The sequence below is a fragment of the Myripristis murdjan genome, chromosome 4 (genome assembly GCF_902150065.1).
Source record: "Myripristis murdjan chromosome 4, fMyrMur1.1, whole genome shotgun sequence".
NCBI classification, from domain to species: Eukaryota; Metazoa; Chordata; class Actinopteri; order Holocentriformes; family Holocentridae; genus Myripristis; species Myripristis murdjan.
Window position 1 is genome coordinate 19,390,158 of NC_043983.1, and position 21,614 is coordinate 19,411,771.

Genomic DNA, 21,614 nt, shown 5'->3' on the forward strand with positions numbered 1-21,614 from the left:
GCTTATTGTTCCATCCGTCCTGGGCAGCTCTACACAGCAGCACAAACATTATAAATGAGGTGATGCATGCAGAATTTTAATTAATACTCAAAGGTCTGAGAAGTTGAACTAGAAAAAAAGCCTGCGAAATAATTTACAGCTTTACCTGTCACTGAGCCAGCCACAAAGAAGTGACATTAAGACATGGGGGACAGCATAGCAAAATACACACGTGCACACACATGCACATACAAACCAATACACAGTAGAGGACACACATAATGGAGAGTGAGACCGAGCGCTGGCTTTGATCTATGGCTACAAAGCACAGGCTGTGGCACCCATAACAAAATCATTAATCCACTATCTGGAACAAAAAAAAAAAAAAAAAAAAACAAGGAGCTGGCTGTGAGAAGGTAATGAAGAGGCTTGTTTTCTGAGTCTAGGGTTAAGTGGTGTATATAAATGGCTTTGTTTTAGAGAGAAATGACCATCTGATTCTTCACAGGCAGCCATTATCATTCGGGGCACAGGCTGTTACAAAAATACGAGGTGGAGATTGACATTTTAAGCCTTAAAAACATATGGACAGACTAATAAATGGGCAGATGCTATCTGTCCAGCATCTGTCTGCCCAACATGCCGTCTATACACTTAAAATGGGGGGACATGGATGAGAACAGAGGGTGAAGAGAGTCTCTGTCCCTCTAGCCTTCATCACCATTAGACCAGTGCAGAAAACCATTTGTCTAGAAAACCACGTTTCCCCGTGCTCCCCTGAATGACTGCACATAGTGCTGACTGACGGCTGCTCGATTTCACAGGCATAATTTATCCAGCTGCATTCAGGCTGAGAGTTACAACAGTGGCCTTGGAGCAAGACAGGCCACAGACAGCCACTGGAGCCTCCATTCACCAAAGACTGTGATACTTATGAGTGTACAACACTATGAGTTATGAATAAAACCCAAACAACGGCCTAGTGTGAATTGAAGCAGAATACATATTTAACTAGAAGAGTGCACTCAGTAGAGTGCAGATCTCCATCCGGTATATCTCTCCTTCTCCGGTGCTTTGACTTGGGCAAAAAACAACCCTTTTTTTTGCCTTCTGGGAGAAGGGAAAATACAGAGACACTCCCTGCGCATCTCCTCTTCTCCAGTGCTTGTCAAAAAAACAGCTGAATAGTTAGCACTCAACTGCAGTATAAAACAGTTTTTTCAAAGGTTTTGAATAACTGCAATCACAAAAGGTGCATGATCATACAGTTAGAACTGTGCACAAAAAAATATTACGCTGATAGGCCCAGTAGTTACACAGAGAGATATACATGAACACATGCATGATTCCCTCCAGGCTACCACCTAGCGCATATAAAATACACATAAGCCAACAATCAGTTTCACAATAAAGCACTGTCACTCCATTCTGCTGCCAAAGCAAATTTTTGCAGAGCTCTAGAAAATGTTGCATATCCATTAACAACTCTCCACTTTCAGCAACACATAATGACTGAATTAATCTGCTCTCTTGTCAGTGACAAGTTACTTGAGTATTAGATGAAGAGTAAAGAGTAAAAGTTAATAACTCTCCAAAGGCAGGTTTGCCCAAATATAAGCCCTTACCACCGTAGCAATTTGTAAGTGAGATGATATTTAAGGAGACATATCCATGCATCACAGAGATTCAGGAGCTTAAAAACACAAAAGACATGAACCTCAACAGTCAGTTTGGAGCGTCTGGCTCTGTAATCATTCATGACTTATGAATGTAGAAATATAAGAGGATACAGTGGCAATTGTGAAAGCACAGCGTCACCGAGCAATGACAAACCATTTAATCCACAAACAATGCACCATCCAAATCTCATTACAGCACAGCACAGTATTTGTGTGAACATCGAAGAATGGTTTCTCTTTGGGGTTAGCAAGACGCAGTAAGGCTAAAGAAAGCATGATTTTGTACTATTTCAGCCAAAGCTCTAAGGACACTGATAATAAGTCTTTCAAGTTTCAAACAGTATTAATTGAATAAATACTGAAGAATTTTTCCCACAATTTTCATTTTATGTGTAGCAAATACAAACAGCAAGATACAAAAAACTGCCTTTTTATGTTGTCCATGCTTTGAAACAATCTCCCGTTCCTGGTTATTGAAAGGAAATCTTGATTCTATGAAAATATAACAAAAAAAAAATTAAAGTAGAGGTAAAAAGAAGCACAAAGGGGCGAGAAGAAGGCAGGGCGTGGATCAAAAGCAGAGGAAATCTTAAGGGACTCTGTTGATGTTTCAATGGCAGATCAAGATTAACACATGGGCTTATGGGACTGACGCCCCATGTCCCAGGCTTTAGAAAGACTAAGAGGAGTAATAACATTATAAACTCCACTGGGCCTTCTGGCCAGTCTTCACTTGATGTAATTTTTTTCTGACTCATTCATATTTGTAAGTGAAAGCTAAAATTAAAATAGAGACACTGGCACACACAAAAAATGTGGTTCAGCCAGGGCTGTGCAAGTCACATTTTTTTATCATGACAGTATTATAAACAACTGAAAAATAGCACTAACAACATGCTTGCCAGCTGTTAGCTTTGCTAGCAAGCTGTCTAGAAACTAAGGCAGGACGGTACACGATGTGCCTGATGATCATGTATAGACTCATTTATGCACAGATTCCTTTAAAGTAATGTTGAAGGTTATTTATAGACTATAACAAGAAACGGCTTTTCTTGTGAATGGTTTATTGATGAATAACAGGGCTGGGGTAAAAAAGCCATTAGCAGGAGCAATTATAGTAATATTAAAGATCAGATACAACCAATGAGACCAACAAGCTAACACAGTCTCAGAAAATTTTGTGAAATTAACTTAAGTGTTCTGACATGTTGTGGAGATTAAAAAAAGTTACAAGACAGCTCCACAAACTGGATTATGCAACAATAACACAGTAGCTTTAGAAGGTATTCAGAAACCATTACCTTTTTTTTTTTTGTTCTAGGCATTTTTTTTTATATTAAAAGTAAGTTTTTTTTGCCATCAACCTAAAAAATTATACCCAAAAAATGTCTTCAGAAATTTTTGCAAATGTATTGAGAATAAAAAAAAAAAAAAGAAAGATCTCATTAACATAGACTTCACACACTTTATTCATTACTTTGTAAAAGCACCTTTGGCGGTGGTTGCAGCTTCAAGTTTTCTTGAGCATGTTTCTACCAGCTTTGCTCTCATGGATTTGAAAAGTTTCTCTAACTCTTCATTGCAGATCCTCTCAAACCCTGTCAGATTAGATGGTGAGTATCAGTGAACCGTGATCTTCAGGGCACTCTCCACAGTTTCACTGGTGCTCAAGTCTGGGCTTTGCCTGTGACAGTTAAGGACATGAGGAGACTTGTCCCACAGCCACTCCAGTGCTGTTTCATCTGTGTGCGGGTTGTTGAGCTAAAAGGTGAAGTTTTGCCTAAGTTCATCATTCCCTAAGTCCCCCTCAAGCCTCTGCCACTGAGAAGACTCCCCATGGGATGGCAGGGATGTAGTGATGGTGTTAGCCCGGTTAACACACAGTACATATGCTTTTGACTGAGGAGCAGATTACATCTAGCCTCTTTATCACTGAGACATGCCTGATGGAGAGTGGCAGAGATGGTTGTCTTTCTGGCAGGTCCTGACCGAGGCCCTTCTTGTCCGGTTTAGTTGGATGATCAGCTCAACAACAGTCTTGATCGTTCAAAACTTCTTACATTTTACAATGATGGAGAACACTGTGCTCGCACAAACTTCCAAAGCTTTAGCGATTTTTTTTTTTTATACCCTTCCCCAGATCTAGCCTGGCTGATGTCAACCATGTGGGACACCAAAGAGCTCTCATTACTAGTCTGGATCGCCTCCATTCATTTGGCAGTATTCACTCATAATTTGAGCATTATTTTTGACTAGTTCTCATGTTTGAATTTGCAACATCCCCTCACCTGCCAATCAATTTAAAGCGCATTGCCCCTCAATCTGCGACATTAACAGCTACGGATATGACAGTGATTAGTTAGTTTCAAATTGGTGATATCCAACAAATATCAGACACCACAGGCACAGACCTCTCTTTATCATTATAATATCATCATTATAACAGGCAAACAGGATAAAAAGAGCCTTACCAAACTCTCAAGAACTCTCACTCCTCATGAAAAAAAGCCTCCATTACAGCCACTGGACAGTCTTAAAAATATTATTTGTAGGGCTGAGCTTTGAAATTTGGTACCTACATGGTACTGAGTTCAGCTGAAATGCCTCACTACTATATTACGTATCAAAAGCCTAGTTGTAAAAAACACAATAAGTATGCTGAGGGTCTACAGAGAGTTCCTTGCAATTCATGGCTTCATTTTTAAACTGACATGAACTGTGGATTGCGGGACTTAAGACAAGTGTGAATCTTTCTAAATCATGTGACCAGCTCAGAGATGATCAGCTGAAACAAGAGGCATCTGTATCTCAAGTGTCATGACAAAGGGTCAGAATACTTTATGAAAATGTGATATTTCCGGTATTTGCCCCAAAGCAGTATGTGCCAAGCCTTTTTGGTCCACCCACCTGGCCTGCATGTTGGAAAAAACTCACAACTGGTTGCAGCAACTGCTTCATTCATTATTCCAGTAAAAGCTAGCTAACACAGTAGTTCAGCTGGGATGTTTCACAGGTTACAGGCAAGACAACAAAAATACAAGAGGAGAGTGTGCTCCTCAGTGTTTCCAAACTGGGTGCTCTGCCTAAAGCAATAAAATAGTCTTCATGGTGATAAGAACAGCAGTACTCCTAAAGCACATAATACCTTCAAATGGAGACCTGAGGTAGTATTTGTTTTTGTCGACATCCTTGAAGACAGCAAAGATGTTCTTATATTGTTTTAACCTAAATTTTAGTCACAAAATATGCAAGCCACACACTCCATTTTGGTATACTCAGTGAGACAGAAATGATACACCTAGAAAGAAAACGTGAGAAACATGAGAGATCTTTCTTTCTACTTAAGTTCAGCTGAAGTTCGGCTTACCAGAAGAATGAAGTTATCTCTCACAGACTCCTAACCTTTCGTATCATTGCACACAGATGCAATTAGGCTCAGTGAAAAGAGCTTCCTAAACTACCTTCCTTATACTTCTTGCACATTGCACAGGATAATTTCCTCAATAATGGCCAATTGAGGTACCAAAAGATTAAAGACACCCAACCACCCACCCACCCACCCACCCACACACACACACACACACACACACACACACACACACACACACACATACATACACACACACAATTTACATATGTGTGGGAATGCAGGAATGGCTTTGTGAGATTTCTTTTTAATTCCTTTTTTATTACTATATACCTACGTACATTTTTTTTTTTTTTTTGCTTAGGAAGCAATAATCCTGTAGTTTTATTAAAGGTCTTTATGGGGTTGCAGAAGCTTGCAAAGACCCCTGTAAGTATGGTAGCAACATAAGTAATATCCTCGGTTTAGGATGAGGGATGAGATAAGGCTGCAGTGAAGAACTTACAGGGCCTAGAAATAGCAGTAGCCTGAGGGGTCACATTGCTCTTGATCTTACTCAGTTCAAAGGTGTCTGTTTTTTTGTCAGGTATAGCGCCCCACCCTTATACACACACACATAGGCACGGATATATACATATACAATAGTAGCACTTATTTCACCTATGTCCCACTCACAAAGTGCGGCTTTGATGAAACAATTTAAAACGTGACAATCCAACACATTCAGATGTGAGCAGAAAAATTTTGATTGAAAGTCACTTCATTTCCTCAAAATGGATTTCTTTTCATACGGATGTATGTCTCGCTATGGGGGCAGGGGGGGCCCACAGCACACGAGCACTTATCAACTGACAGAGACACAATTCAGAACCTACCTGATATGTGTTGTCAAAGCTGTCATACATGAACCGTGTGATCAAAGACGTCTTTCCAACTGCAAGAGAACAAAAAGACAGAAAAGACAAAATGAGAGACAAGCAGCATCAACCTACTGCGTTCAAATATTCAATCAATGTGGCAGGGGGAGTGTCGATTATGGTTGCTGCCATGGCTGTGACTGTTACCAAGGGAGCTCATTACTGGGTGTGAGGGTGACCAGAGGGTCATCAATGACATCAGGTCCAGATGTAATTACAGTGCTGCGGCTGCTGGCATTACGTCTATTCCCAAAACACTCATGTGAAATTTCCTATTTAACAAATTACACGGGGAGACAGGGAGACGCATAGAAATTGTAAATTATTTGTCAGTGGAACACCTGAGGGACAGTTCAAGGACGTTTTCTGTGAAACATCCTCAATAGTGATTTCCCAGGTACCATTCCTTAACAGACATTGTAACACAGCTACAATTATGGCATAAAGAAAGACATCTGCAGTAGATCTTCAGTGTCATTGATACAGGCCTCATGGGCTGTCGTGACTGAGAGGTGGTGCCATGCAGCGTTCCTCGCAGCCCTTTGCAGCCAAGGTGGGCTGCCTTAACAAGGAGTACGGAGTGGCTTGACTGAGAAATTCATGCAAAATTAATAACTCTCCCCACCCACCACCACCAAAACCCCAGCTAGAGCTTGAAAGTTCTTGCAGGAAATGCTACCATGCCAACAGATTATGTCACCAAGTGAAAGCATGTATAAGAAGCACGGTATATGGCCCAACAAACCAACGTGCAGCCTTAATGGCATTTAGTAAGGTAAAACAAAGTAAAACAAGTAAAATTGTTTTTGACCATGTTCTTAACTGCTCCATGTCACTACCTACTTATAACACATCAGTTGTCAGTCAGATTCATCAATGAGCTGATAAATCTGTAGGTGGGCAGATTTTTTTCATTACTTAAAACAGGTATTTTCAAACTTTTTCATGTTCTGGATCCCCAAGTTGACTTTCACTGAGCAATTTGAGACTCCCATCTCAAATTATTTTGCCTTGGGGACACTGCTGAGAAGAAATACTTTTGCTTGTATTAAACATTAAATTGCTTAGAGTCCAAAAATTCACAAAGGTGAGATTATAAAGTCATGTAAAAATAATCCCTCATAATCACATCAATCATAAGCATAGCTTTGTAGAAATTCAGCAAAGGAATTTATTAAGGATTGAAGCAGGGCATAATAGTGCACTCTGTTTAGCAAGTGGAACTAAAATCCCCCCTGACTTGCAATTAGGAAGACAAGTTGCTTGACACTTATGTTTTACACGGTTCCATAACAATCCTTGCAGCAAATTATTACCTCTAATAAAGGAAAGCCTTGCACTTTCAGCTCCATTATAGAGCATGCGTAAACTCACTATGAAACAGTGATATTATATTTATGTTTGTGTTAGTATTTGTTATTACATTTAATAATACCAATTTGTATAATTACAGTATAAGACCACTGGCTGGAAAATCTAATCCAAAGTTCAGTGAGTGCCAAGAGCACCATCAAACGGGGCCAAGAGAACGACTGATACTGCCAGTTCCTCGAGGGCTGCTCAGCAAAAATGAGAGACCATAATGGACAAGCCTGCACATAAGCCAAATAAAAACTATTTGCTAATTTGTTGTTTGTCCAATGTATAACTGCAACCAGTTGCAGTTATACAGCATCTCTTTATAGAAAAAGTTTTATCAGGCAGACAAATTACATTCATTGTGCCCTCCCATTGTGTTCCCATATCTGCAACACACAATCTAATGCATATCCCACTGACTATGATTATTATCTCCTGCTAATTCATGAATATATCATATACAGTAGCTTATTTAGCTTAAGAGGTGTCCTACTTTATCCACACATGCCAACCAATTTAATATGTTTGAGTAATTCAGTCATGTTCTGTTGAAACTGCATCATTTATAGTCTAGTACACTCCACATTTTAGGTGTGTGCACCGTGCGCTGTCCTCTGACAAAAAATCAGTAAAATAAACACAACTTGAAGGCAAAACAGAAGCTCACATTTGCCTAAATCCTGTTGTACACATACACCAGTAATGAATATTATTTATCATCTTTGGGAGGAGATACAGCTCAGAGTACAAAAAGGCGTTGAATGAAGAGCCTCCAGTGGTTCAGTGGTTAACATCATGAGAGAGAAGGACATTCAGGGAGAACATTAGGATGGAGAGTTTCACCCAACATCCTCGCTGCTGACTCATCCCCCTCAACCACTAAGCAACAGCGCTCTCCATGCTTCAAAAGACAGGGACAGAAAGCAGCTCTTCATCTCTATGTTGAACTAAAGCAGCTTCTTGAGTCTACATAAAGAACGGTAAGTAATCCTGAAGGGCACCTGAATTCATTCAACATTGAGGAAAACTCGAACAAAAAGAAAGCCTGTAATAACGCACCTTCATTATTGCAGACTTTGCTTTTGTTTGAGTTTGTGTGAAATGGATAATGAATTACATAAGCTCATGTGTCAAACAAAACCATTATAGGGCTCCAAAACATGTCACATTCAAACCTAGCTTCCTCCTTAAAGGATGAATCACAATTCAATGTGCTATTCAGCTTTTATCAATATCTTCAGTCAGGCCGTGGATAATGTCTCCAGGTCTGTTTGTTTTAAATTAATTATCATGGTTGAAAAGGGAAGCTTAGGTATGCTCATGGCTGCAATTATTTAGTAAGTTTTCTGCAAAGCAAAAAAAGAAATGAATACAGAGTCAGATTTTTTATTATTTCTCACAATAAGCTCCTCAATTTCAGTTTCCCCCATGAAGTTGTCATCCTCTCTTCCACTGACATTTATCAGCAGATTTATGTTAGGATATAACTGAATTCAAGCGATCAAACTTGAATCGAACACAGCAGCAGGAAAAAAAGCAACTGCCTCTTTACACTCACAACAGAGGCACGGTTTACAAAGCTTGTAAGCATGCTACTGTAACTTTTTACATTTCAAAAGGACAATTATCAGCTAACTCAACTTCAACCACAATTAAAATCCTCTGTCTATGAGTTAATAGTTAAGCGAACATGATCAAACAGTAGTGAAAGAGCTGTGCAAAACATAATTTTGATTAGATTTAGATGAGACATGAAGACATTTAATAGCCAAGAGGAAAGGGCAGCTCAGTTGGTGCTTATCAAAAATACAACAGTTGCACCAAGGCCAGCAGTAATGACTATTCCCCCCACTGTTGTCATGCACTGATCCTCAAAAGAGCACATCTATTGTTTCAGTGTAAAACTGCACTTTATAGATGTTGACTTGTGTTTATGTATGCTGTGAAAGCAATGATGAAACATTTAATGACAGTGTTATCCAACTGATTCCAAACACCCCAAGGCTGCCTGTGCAAAATTGTCTCATCTTGACATCTGGGCTATTGAATAACATTCTTTTTATTTCAGGGTCTGACACTTACTGCCTGCCGTTTAAGTCTAATTAATGTTGAGAGTGTACTTGCCTTCATCAGACACAGAAAAAGTAACAAGGTCCTCTTGAGTAAACAGCCACCCTAGAAAGTCCAAATGATCGGAAAAAGCTGTCCCCTATTCGCAAAGGAAGATCAATCGGCATGTCCCTCCCCGTACCAGAAGCACACCAATATTTTTCTAAAACCTCCAAACCACCTCCATTTATGGCGCGGTGAAGCAGCTCACCATCCAAGCTAACCTGCAGCTATGAATAAAGTGCCAGCAGGGTTGTTGCGAAAACAGCCCATCTAAGCTGTAATCTGCCAACAGATTCAAAGGAAGACCTCAAAATGCATATGCTAATGAGCTCCTCTTGTGCTACCATAATTAGTGCGTGTCTGGACTGTGGAGGGACGGGGTGCTACATTGTTTGTTGTGATTTGTTAGCACTGCCACTTCAGAGCACGTCTTTGAAAAAGGATGCATGCATTTGGAAGACTGTCAATTTAGCTTTATTTAGCTACAAGTCTGCTTTATGTTTTGGAATGGGTGCAACAGTGCACTTTGTTTTACTTGTATGCTGCAGTGTATGGTTATTTTGGAGATTCATAATGATGTTTTAGGTAAACCATAGTTTTTACCCAAAACTAAACTGACTGGGCTATTTTTCCAGGAGTGTTTTATTCTGTTATGTAGCTGCAGTAGGGGTTAGAGAGGATGAATTTACAGCAGAGTTATATAAGGCATTTAAATCATTAATGTACTAATGGACCACCGTACAGTATGTGAGCACAAGGACACTGTCATCTGTTTAGACTTGCAGTAAAATGAACTCCACATGCTGAACTGGCATAGAAATAGAAAGTACCATCTGACAGGGCTGTAAGTGAGAAGAGGTCTGTTGTTCCAGCCTTAGAGGAATTATTTTCTTCATTTGTACATCAATAGTACAAATATCTGTACGGGAAACTCATTGATGTAACCCACAGCCTTATTGCTTTGTTGTCTTATCTATCATAAAAAAAAAAAAATCTAGATTGTTTTAGAAGTGAGCAGCTCTCTATGTCTATTACATTTTTCTTATTTCCTTGAAAACGATGCCACGCAGGACAAACTCAATGCTGTCTGTATTTAACAGCTGAAGAAAGACTTTTTCCATCCTCAGTGATGCATATGCCTCCGGTCCACACAGTGCAGAACATCAAAATGAACCAACCAGACACACTATCACTGCTGATAACATTTAGCAGATGTGTAGCACCACCACTGAACACAACCTCAGCTGGCCTCACACTGCTGATCCATTATGTAGTCAATTTATAGACAGCTTAATAAAAAGAGCATGGATAGGGGATTCCTGCCTTGTGGATTTCCAATTACAGCTTGTGTTTTAATGAAGACTGTGCGCTGTGTGATGCTTCAAAGACTTTGCGGTGCAAGTTAGCAACACGAGGGCCAATTACAGTAACAGAAAGAGAGGAGCACCTGCTGCTGCAGCACCCGCACTTTTCACCACCAGGAGTCTACCGTGTACAGCCAGGAGACACCTGATCAAGGCACTCCTTACAAGTTCACAGTGCAATTTCATGGCACGTTAAAGGGCGCAAACAGTGGGGCTCATTTCAGAGCAGACCCCCTCCTGATATTTTGTGAACAGTAACTGCGAGGTGCACTGGTTGGGGATTCTGCTCCGTCCTCTGAACAAAGTATTAATAACTAATTCTTCTTTATGATCAATATTGAAAGAATGCTACCCTATGTTATTATTTCTTAATATCTCAGAAATATGACAGTTACTCGTAGCTGGTTCTGCCGAAGAAAATGTCCCTTTAATACAGATATCTCACACAGTTTTGAGGCCAGAATCAAAAGGGCTGCACCACAGTTTTTATTCATGGCCCAACTCTGTTTACCTCACCAACCAATGGGCATGGCTTTCATTAGTCCAGTTATTATCTATCTCCTGTCCCAACATTACATCATAAGAAGCCCTTTGCGAAGAAGCCCCAGAGATAAAATCCTGGCTGTATGATCCATGTTTTGGCATGGATTTTAGCAGTGGAAATGTGAACAATTTTACAGGGCTTTATTTCAGCATCTCTCTCTGTAAGTAACAAGCTATTTTTTGACAGCAGATACTTGAGGCTACAAGTTTTACACAGATGCCTGAAGGAACGAGAGTGACAATGGGTCCACATTTGGGAAGCCAATTGTTTTACCTGGTGACCATATATCTAAATTTTGGTCTAAAATAGGCAACTGTTGTCATCCTCGGAAAAAATGTCATTTACTACGCATTTATTACGCAAGTATTTCAGGGTCTTGCTGGCAGCTGACACAATTTAAAAATTTGTATGAGCTGATGTTTGTCAGTGCTAACACAATATTTTAATTTGTATGTGTGAGTGTGTGTGTTTGTGTGTTTGTGTGTGTGTGTGTGTGTGTGTGTGTGTGTGTGTGCATGTAACAGCAGATTTAGAGTTTTTCCAAGACAACCTTTGATTATAACAACTTCCTAAAGCGATGAAGAACTTGGATAAACTGAACTGAGAACATTTTGAGCAAGTGCAAGCTTTGATCACAGACCTGGGAGTAAGTTACAGGTGCAATAAATTACTTGCTTTTCAAAAATGAGTAGATAATTAAGATGTTTCAGTCTACATGTGTAAATTCATAGGAATATACCATGCTATTAAGGTCTGTTAATAAGTATGTGCATAAAACTTTCTCCGACTGACACCTCAATTTAAACTTAGCTTTGCTCAGGAAAGCAAATTAATTATGCTTGACTCCTGAGCTCAGTTCAATTTACCCTGTAACGTTTCCATGCATTCTTATCACATTGTCTTCTCTTCAAGCTTGTTGAGTAAATGAAATTAATTTAAATGATATATCATGCAGATTTACACCCTTTAGTCCAACCATAATTGAGTGTCCTGTCCTGTCCTGCCTCCAATTTCTTAAAAGAACTTCCCTTCAGATGGCTACTGATGTATGGACTGGAAAAAGGGATGTTTTCTCATCCTCTTAAGTCCCCTCACCTATAATAATACACTTTTGAACCAACACATTTTGCAAAAAGCTGAGTAATTACTGCTGTGTGTGTGCCAAGCAGCCAGGTAAACCCAGTCCTGAGTGGTCACTTGGCGACAGGCCTCATGGAATACCCTTGGGCACATGGGAGCCAATCAGATCTTAGGGATGCTTTTCCTGGGCTCAACTCCCACTCACAAGGAGATGGATAAAAATAAAATGGTGCTGGCATCCCTTGCCTTCACATGACACAGGGATGGGAGCGAGGCACACTGCACATTGCACTATGACATCCAATATTTATCAACAAAAGAACGAATAGAAAAAAAAATTTAAGTGGATATTTATGACTGCTTGGTGAGGAGGGAGAGCACAGAAACCTGGAGAGGAGACACAGCAGTGGGTGGGATATTGACTCTTGCATCTGTGAACTTATTTATTCATAGTCATAGCAGCTGACATACAGATCCCTAACAGGGAAATGCCATGCAGCAGATGGCCCCCAAATGTATTAGCTTCAGTTTAAATTAATGAAATATACACACATTAAGAAATCCAAAGGAAGTGCCACCTTTAACAGCACTGTTAAAATTGTGCTCTGATTAAACTTGACAGGGCCTCTAATTTCATCACTACTTTTGACACATTATTTATAATCACTACTTTCCATGAATAGAAAAAAAAGACAGACTAGCCAATTCTGAGCTAAAAAAAAAAAAAAAAAAAGTAAGTATACAACACCTTATTTTCAAAGGTAGTCATTAGGTGTGTGAATCTTTCACTTAAAAGATTTTTTGATTCTATCTTATAGACTATTAACTGATTTGACTGAGTAACATCTAATTGCACTTCCAGTTCCAACTACAGGTGGTGTTATAACAGTAATAAGTTTATATTTAGGAAATAAGCTGCAGGCATTTGTAGTTAACATTGTCCATGTTGTTGGGCCATTTCCAGTTGATCGTGGAAAATCTGGTCATGGATAGTGAAAGTGAAATCAAAATTGCAGTCAAAACTTAAAAAAAAAAATAATAGGCTAATAAAATAAAATGAAATCTTAAAAATTATTAAAATTACACTGTACGTCCTTGAGAACCTACAGTTTGCAGCACATCCACTGATATGTGACAAAGTTTGCCTCACTGCAACCTAGGGTCAATTCAGAAGTCTGTCACTTTATAGTTTTCAAAATATGCAAAACTAGTTAACTTATAAATCTGAACAAGGCATTGTTCAAATGTTACCATAACTCAAACAGAGATTCTTTTGATGACATATGTCAAATTCAAGCCCCATGGACCATGGCACAATTATATCCAGCCCACAAGATGATTTTTGATTTTCTATTGATACTGGCCCGTTTCCATATTGCCACAATGCAGATGCTACAAATCCCAGCGTGCACTTCAATTTCCTGTGCTATCAGCACCACAAAACACCTGCCTCCTCCTCCTCCTCCTAACGACCTTATCAGCAGCCTGGCTGATCACTTGCAACGGTTACTAGCTAGCTAGCTCACTAGAAAGTTAGTCAAAAGCAAAGTAAAACGAAAAATGCGAAACAGGTCAAATACCTGTTTGTTTGCAATAAGCATAAATCTGTCTGTCTCATAAGTGGAGCTGATGTGGCTTTAATGAAAGAGTGGAAGAATATATGCTTCAGAATGACACAGTTATAGTTATATCCCACTTTCAGAAAGCTTCAAATATGACATCCTCTTTTGATTAGTGGTCTCCTCCAACCTCATTATTTGACTGTATTCACTGAGGTGTTACCAAAAGCAATAGAGTAAGTCTTTAGATGCCAAATATCAAATGTTGTCCACTGGTGTTCAGAGCCAAACTCCAGAGCAGCCAGGGAAAAGCAGCATTAGTTCACTGGGATAGTTATTTGTCTCTGAACCAGAAGATCAATGGTGCAAATCTCACCTTGTCCCATTTTCAAACTACATTAAACCTGAGTTCTTATCTTGATCAATGGCCTGACTTCATTATTAGACTGCAATGTTAGTTATCTAACTTTCTCCTGATAGACAGTGGACTGACAATTTTAACACTGCTTGTCCTTACATCCCAACAAATTAAATAAGATTTCTAATTCTTCTCTTGTAACTCACTGTCGGCTAAACTGAGATGGTGGCTGGATCCCTAAAATTGCCGTTTGCGGCTACATTTGATCTATTTTAATTTATTCCGTTTTTATTTATCTAGGGAAAGTTGACATGCACCCTTCCTGTTTTCCAGCAACACCCTCATTGTACTAACACTTGACAGCTGCTCATCAGTCAGAGACTTTGCTGAGTGAGCATCTCCACTGAAGCAGTTGGGAGTTAAGTGCCTTGCTCAAGGGCTTTTCAGTGGAACAGGAAAGTCTTATTTATTCATTTCCCCACCTACAGTTTCTCAGCCGGTCTGGGTATTTGATCAGACAGCGTCTCAGCCAGAAGCCCAAACAGACTGACTCTAGACTTGGTGATATACAGCTGCCTATTCTTTTCTTTCTGCGTCACAAGACTGATCTGACCAGCGATAAGATGAAAACATGAATAAACCAACTAATTTGCAAAGACCCCTTGTCACAACTTGTTCAAAATACTTGGGAGTTTTGACTTCCTCTTCATCATTTTTTTGCAATGAAGATTTTTTTTTTTTCAGTTAAAAAAAATGTTTGGAGCTAAAGCAGCAAGTCGTTCACCCATTTCTATTCCACTTAATGTTACATGGATATTAGAAAGAGAAAACTTACGGTTTAAGAAAAATTAACTAATTGGAATTACATGACCATAATATGAGGAGAATAATTATGATATAACAAAGAATGCATCTCTTTTATTGCACTGTGTCCCACTGATTGTTTAACAATGTGTGTGACATGGATTGTGTCTATGGCACAAATACAATATGATGAACTCTTACCAGGACACATCCATTTACCAATACTTCTGAATAATGGATGAGCGTGCTTTCAAACCCAACAAAGGATGAAGCGCCCCTGCACAAATCAAGCACTCAAAAGCCATTTCAGCTCTTATGCAGTCTAATGAGGCATTTTACTTGACTAAAAGCAACAGAAACACACACACACATACACACACACTGCACATGCTGTGACATATCCACCAAGGTGTGACACTAGTTCTGAAAAATATGACTCTTGCGGTGGTTGCAATTGCCTTGGGAGGGGAGATAGAAGTCATATGTCTGCCATTTGAGGCCAGAGGGCTTGAGAGAGGCCAGCTTGACGTTTTAATGTTTAAATTAGATTCCATTCTTTCTGGGCAAAGAGCTGCTGGGAGGCTGCAGAAATGAAAGCAGCACTCTCCTTTCGGTTGCTGCTTTCATTTCCTATATTAGACATTTGCTTTATTATTTCTGTTATTAGACACGGCACGTTCTTAGTGTTGAATGTAGCAGATGAAAAATCACAATTACAATAAACATCTTGAAATATCAGAAGTGCAGTTAAAATTGGCCACTTCATGTAAGAAATACTGAACCTACTAAATCTCTATATAAAACTGTGTTGAATAAAAAGTGATAAATAAATCAATCTCTTGGTCATCTATGGCCTTAACAGCATCATTCAAATTTACTGTTCACCACACTGTTGAATAATGCAAACTGAGAAAGATCTGTCTTGAGCCACCAAAAGCAAATTCTTAAATCTAGACAGAAATTGTGCAATATGTTTGAAATGTTAGTCTCTCAGATTTTTAATTTACCACAAAAAGTGTTTGCAAAATTGATCATGGACAAAATGATAAAATATGCATTTGGTCTGACAAAAATAGTGAACTGCAAGTACACTGGACTTCCAGGCTAATTTGTCTACAAACCCCCAACTAAATATATGCACATTCATTTGAAAATGATAACAAAGCTTCCACCTGACAAGTCCAACTTCCCAAGCTGCCCGTCCAGCAGAGATATGGAGTCCAAAATATCTCTAACACACTGGGCTGGAGGCCCAAAATGTAACACTGTAGATAGGCTGGAGGCCAAAACAAGGCTGCTGGACATTTCCACTGAAGAAATATCCCTACGAAACAACTGGACATTCATTTAGAAGTCATATATGATCAAGGTAACTGTTAATATGGCATCTGAGAAACTATAAAAATATTCAAACATAAGTCCCCATGCTCCCCACAACTGAAATGTAGGGTTAATTTAATTTGTACATACAGATAATAATGTGATGCCCTACACATTAACTTTCAATGGTTATCACTATGTCCTTCTAGGATATATGCCAAGTTCTCATTTTCTATCACCAGACACCAATGCCTATGCGTGAAACAGAAGTACAATTAGCGCATGATTTTCATTAATTTTAATGGAAACTTGTAAAATTCTTCAAATGCAAATATCTGTATCACACAAGCCCACATTTTGCAGCCCAGTTTCTTTCCATCTTCCTCCCAGGAGTCACAATGGGTCCCTAGAAAATTAAATAATGCATAAAGCTATCTGGTATGCAAAATCAGCAGTCCTTTCTGTTAACTAAATGCTGATAAATGAGGTAAATGTAAAAATGCAGACTCTGGTTTCTCTCACTGAGAAGACAAATGGTCAATTGTGAAATTACATGCACACCACAAATAGATTATTTGATCCAGCTAGGGCTGTAATGATTACTCGATATATTCAACAAAACCTTTGCTGTGTCAACGAGGATTTCGATCATCAGCGTGTTGCATTACAAAGAAATTCAGAACACTGTTTTTTTTCTTCACCTTTAAAGTGCATTTCCCTTCGTTTGCCTTTAGAGGAAAAACAAGTACCAGCACAGAGCTACCTTCATGCTGTTTTTTCCTTTGTCACTTGTCTGTATGAGTTCATTGGCTCACTGTCAGTCCATTGATTCCTGATTTGAACTGGTGCATATTGCACATCTTCCACCTATCGCAATAATGAACTAGGAATGACTCAACTGATTTGACATATTTTCTGCTTATGTGAATGAAATAAATATTGAGTTGCATATAATGATCCATGTAAAGTGAACAAATATGAGGCTAAAATTGTCCAGTTTAATGGTTATTTGTTTGATGGAGTGAATAGCAGCTAATTTTAGTTTTTCAGCTTAGTCATTACTGTAAGTGAGGATCTCACATGGATGGTGATTATTGACGGCTGTACTCCATCTCCTCAAGTCTGCCAAATAATTATAGAACATAATTGGTGCCAGAGGTCTGTCAGTATTTGCAGATGGTCATTATCGTGTCAATACGTTATTCACTGCAAAATCTTTACCCCATAAACACAAAGGAATAACTAAACACACACAGTGTATTGACCTTAATTACAATGAAACCCCCATTACTTACATTTTTAACTGGGATAAGCTAAACCACATGGGAACGCAATTTGATTTTGATATTAGAGGTAAGAATAAATGTTGAGAAATATGGCTAAAAATTGCTGTGTCTTTGCAAGTAGGCAAAGTGTACAAGTCATTTTTTGTTTGTGTTTCAAAGTTGCCTGTTTATTGCCTTTCACTTTGAATGTATGGTCCACAGTCAGGATAAACTGAACACTGTAGCCATTGTGCTTAGATTGGCTAGATTTGAAGGGCTAAAGGTCCTGGGATTTGTCCCACGGCTGAGAGAATGCTTAAAAACAGTTTTCACCTAAACAATAATTCAGGTCCCAGAGAGGAAACAGATGAAAGCAAGGACCTGAGTCTGTAGAAAAATGAAATGTCTCCTGCTGTATCTAAATATCTCGACATGATGAACACTACAAAGAGATCTAGTTGGGCAGAAAAACTCAAGATCTGATTACAAACAGAGCAGAAACAAATGTATGAACTCTCTCTCTCTCTCTCTCTCTCTCTCTCTCTCTCTCTCTCTCTCTCCATATATATAGCTGCCCTGTGAATGACATCATGAGTCATATTACTGTAGGTTGTGTTGTGGCTCCAGGGCATGTGTAGCACCTGTTTCTCTGCAAGTCATTTAGTAGTGATTCATCCCTTTGTCCACTGAGTTAGTTTCTTCATAGTAGTTTCTTACTATGTTAAACCGGAGTGACAAAGGTTTAGCTCGCCTCCACTCTACAAATCCTTTCAGGAGCCTCTGTATGGTCCTTACATTAACATCTACATGGGACACTCTATTCTTTACAGTGGCATGTGTCAACATATATATCTCATCAGGGCACTGACCCTCCTGCACTCTACTCCTTTCATCTCAAAGTGTTTTGATTAATGCTGCCTGGAACTGAGCTGAGGTTGGATCCAGCCACATCCATTTTTAAACTGCACCATTATATACAGGAAAAAACAAGAAACCCATAACTGTTACTATGCGGGAGGTGATGGTGGCATTAAAACAGCATTTTTAGAGCCCTATTTCACGAATTAAGGTACAAGTTTAGTTTAACTGTGTATTTCAGTCTCTTTTGTAGTGTGTCATTAATGCCTACCTGCCAAAGTACAGATGATGCTTGCTGTTAGCTAAATATGGGATAGCACAACTTATCATCTCTTATTATTTTTAAGACATATGTTTTGCTGTGTGCTGTCTCTGTCCAAATAAACGTTTAAAAAAGGAATGGCATAAGTTCATGGGACAAGCTTGCTTGCTTTGGTGGGATCAACAGATTTTTGTCAATTTTGTGATTAGAAGTGTTGCTGCAGCAATGAGGAGGAATAAATTATCAGTGGGTGTGGTTGTGGCCAGCATCAATCATTGCCAGGGGCGCTGCCAGGAATTTTGGTCCCCATGAAAAAAAAAAATGTATTTACTCTGATGATAGTTTAATAATTTTATATTAGTTTTTACCTATTTTTTGGGGCCCCTGTCAGGCAAGGGCCCTTGGAATTGTCCTAACTTTTCCCCCATATACGGCGCCCCTGATCATTGCACCTGAAGTACACATCCACATCTGTCACATCAAGATCCACTGAGTGTCACACAACTTCGAGCAGACATATGCCTCTGTCTCTGTAATCTTATTAAAACTGAAAAGAAATTGGTTGTTAATTACATGTGCCTATGTGCCTGTGTGCAAGTGAAGTGAGGGCCTCAGCAGGCTGAATTCAGGCAGAAGCAGCCCCATGATGAGGGCTCATCTGGGGAGTAAATACTGATGGAGACCTGCTGAACTCAGTGGAGTGGCACGTCCCACACTGGGTAAAAGACAGCCATCCTTCACAGCAGGGATTTTATTCACTGAGCTGTTCAGCTGTTCAAGCAAATGGGATTCTGTTTAAGATTGGATGCTCTCTCTTTCTCTCTCAGTCTTTCTTTCCCCCTCTCTTTGTTGTCTGTCATACACACAATAAGTCTTCCCCAGTCTGTCTCTCTGTCTGTCACTCTCTGTTGGTCCATAGCAAAAAAAAAAAAAAAAAAAAAAAAAAAATCCACATTTACAAACCCAATCCTATTTCTAAGACACAAAATCAGAGGCAATACTTTGCCACAACTCTATCTGACTAAACTGGGTAAGATACTTCTATGGGTGCATGGTGGGGGATAGACTGAATCAGAGTTTCTCTACATCACTGCCTGTTGCAGCAGACAAATTTGCAATCCTGTTTTAGTCTGGGCACAGTGTGTAAGTGAAGCAGTGCTTTCCCATGGGCCTCTGGGAACACACCCAGTCAGCTGTGCAGCATATGTATACAGCTAGTGCCACTCTGCTTGGTATTCCCTGGCTGAATTATACTCCTGCAGGACTGGGGCTTGAGTGCACCCCTTCACACTCAGAAAACACACCTGTTCATATTGAAAACAAAACAAACTAAAATTTAACTAAATGTATGTTTGTTAGCAGTTGAAAAAAAACACAGCTATGTGGAGACTGATTACGGGAGTGGAGCACCCAGGAAAGACAAAGCAAACAGACATGGCCAGTGCTAGCATCTCCTCCTCGTCTCATCCACTGACACTATCATCAAGGAAATTTTGTGAGATATGGTGATACAGTGGTGCTCCTTTAAATGTGGAAACCCCTTAAGCTCCAAAATAAATTATCCTTCTTGTACTTAGAAGGTGGATACCACTGGATTTATTAATTCAGATATGTTACACTGTTGAAACTGTTTAATTAATATTTCTGCATATAGTCAGTGTTCATGTTATTACTGCACACTACTGTTAATTAATTGAGAAATCACATATAAGACCAAGATGACATGGTCAATAGTAATAATAGCAAATTTAGTAAAAAGTTTACTAGTAAAAAGCAATTTATTATTTTTGGCCAGTAAAAATCTGACTGGCTGGTATTTTTTTTTTTTTTTCGATCTACCAAGTAAGCCAAAAAGTTAATTTTGGACGATGCATCCAAAATTCCCTTTCAATGTGTGGACTGTATAATTTATCCCAGTAGTATGATGCACCTAATAGAACTCCTCTGTGCAGATAACTGCTGTCTTTGCAGGGAACAATTTCATAACACACAACATATTTGAGCTATTTATGACTTAAAAGCAGCAAAAACCTATAGATTTAGTATATGCAGCTGCAGGGTTGTGACATGGGACCAGGCTCTTCCATATAGTTCATAAAAATGCCCGTATCAGTCTGCCAGGTTGAGAAATTGCATGCCTACTTCAGGACATCTGTGCTTGCCCAAAATCCATGGATGCAGGGGAGAGGCTGGCTAGTTGCTGGGACTGGGACTTATGATCAATTACCCACCATTAATGGGCAGCTGAGTCGATCAATAGCAGATCAAAGCTGTCAGGGTGCTGTTTCCCCCAATCCATCACAGAAGAAGCACACTCACTGGGAGGATGCAATGAGATGTGAAATGAAAGAGATGACCAGTTATGTTTGGATGCAGCTAGATTACCCCGTGTTAAAGTGAGAAAGCTGCTGTGCCAGGTAGGTAACTAGGACTCCCAGAGACTTCAATGTCCCTGCTGTCATGCACACACACACACACACACACACACACACACACACACACACACACACACACACACACACACACACACACACAAACAGATACACACACACATCAAGCTTCTGTCAAGTCAATATCGACAGCCTATCTTCAATCCCTCAGTCGGGGAAATCCTACCAGCTGCTAACTCTATTTACCTCACAGCTCGCTGGCCTGGCCACATTTAAGGATTCAGCTTTAGTCAAACATGAGCGATGTTGGAAAAGCAGATTTTAGGAGACAGGGAGGTTTCAAGAGAAAATATATTATGAAGGCAGGTCTTATTCTCGATTCAACCCCATGTTTTCC

At 39.4% G+C, this 21,614-nt stretch overlaps 1 protein-coding gene across 2 annotated transcripts in view; it reads right to left on the reverse strand.

Moving 5' to 3' along the window:
• rab6ba (RAB6B, member RAS oncogene family a) overlaps positions 1 to 21,614 on the reverse strand; it is a 63,950-nt gene that overhangs the window by 31,833 nt on the left and 10,503 nt on the right. The window contains exons 1-2 of one of the 2 annotated variants that reach the window (XM_030050123.1): positions 9,426 to 9,661; positions 5,901 to 5,959 (exon numbers count right to left, since the gene is read on the reverse strand). In XM_030050123.1, coding sequence (XP_029905983.1) covers positions 5,901 to 5,930 — 30 coding nt within the window. In that variant the 5' untranslated portion in view covers positions 5,931 to 5,959; positions 9,426 to 9,661. Of the gene's footprint in view, positions 1 to 5,900; positions 5,960 to 9,425; positions 9,662 to 21,614 lie in introns of those variants that run through there. The other variant, XM_030050122.1, reaches the window with a different exon arrangement.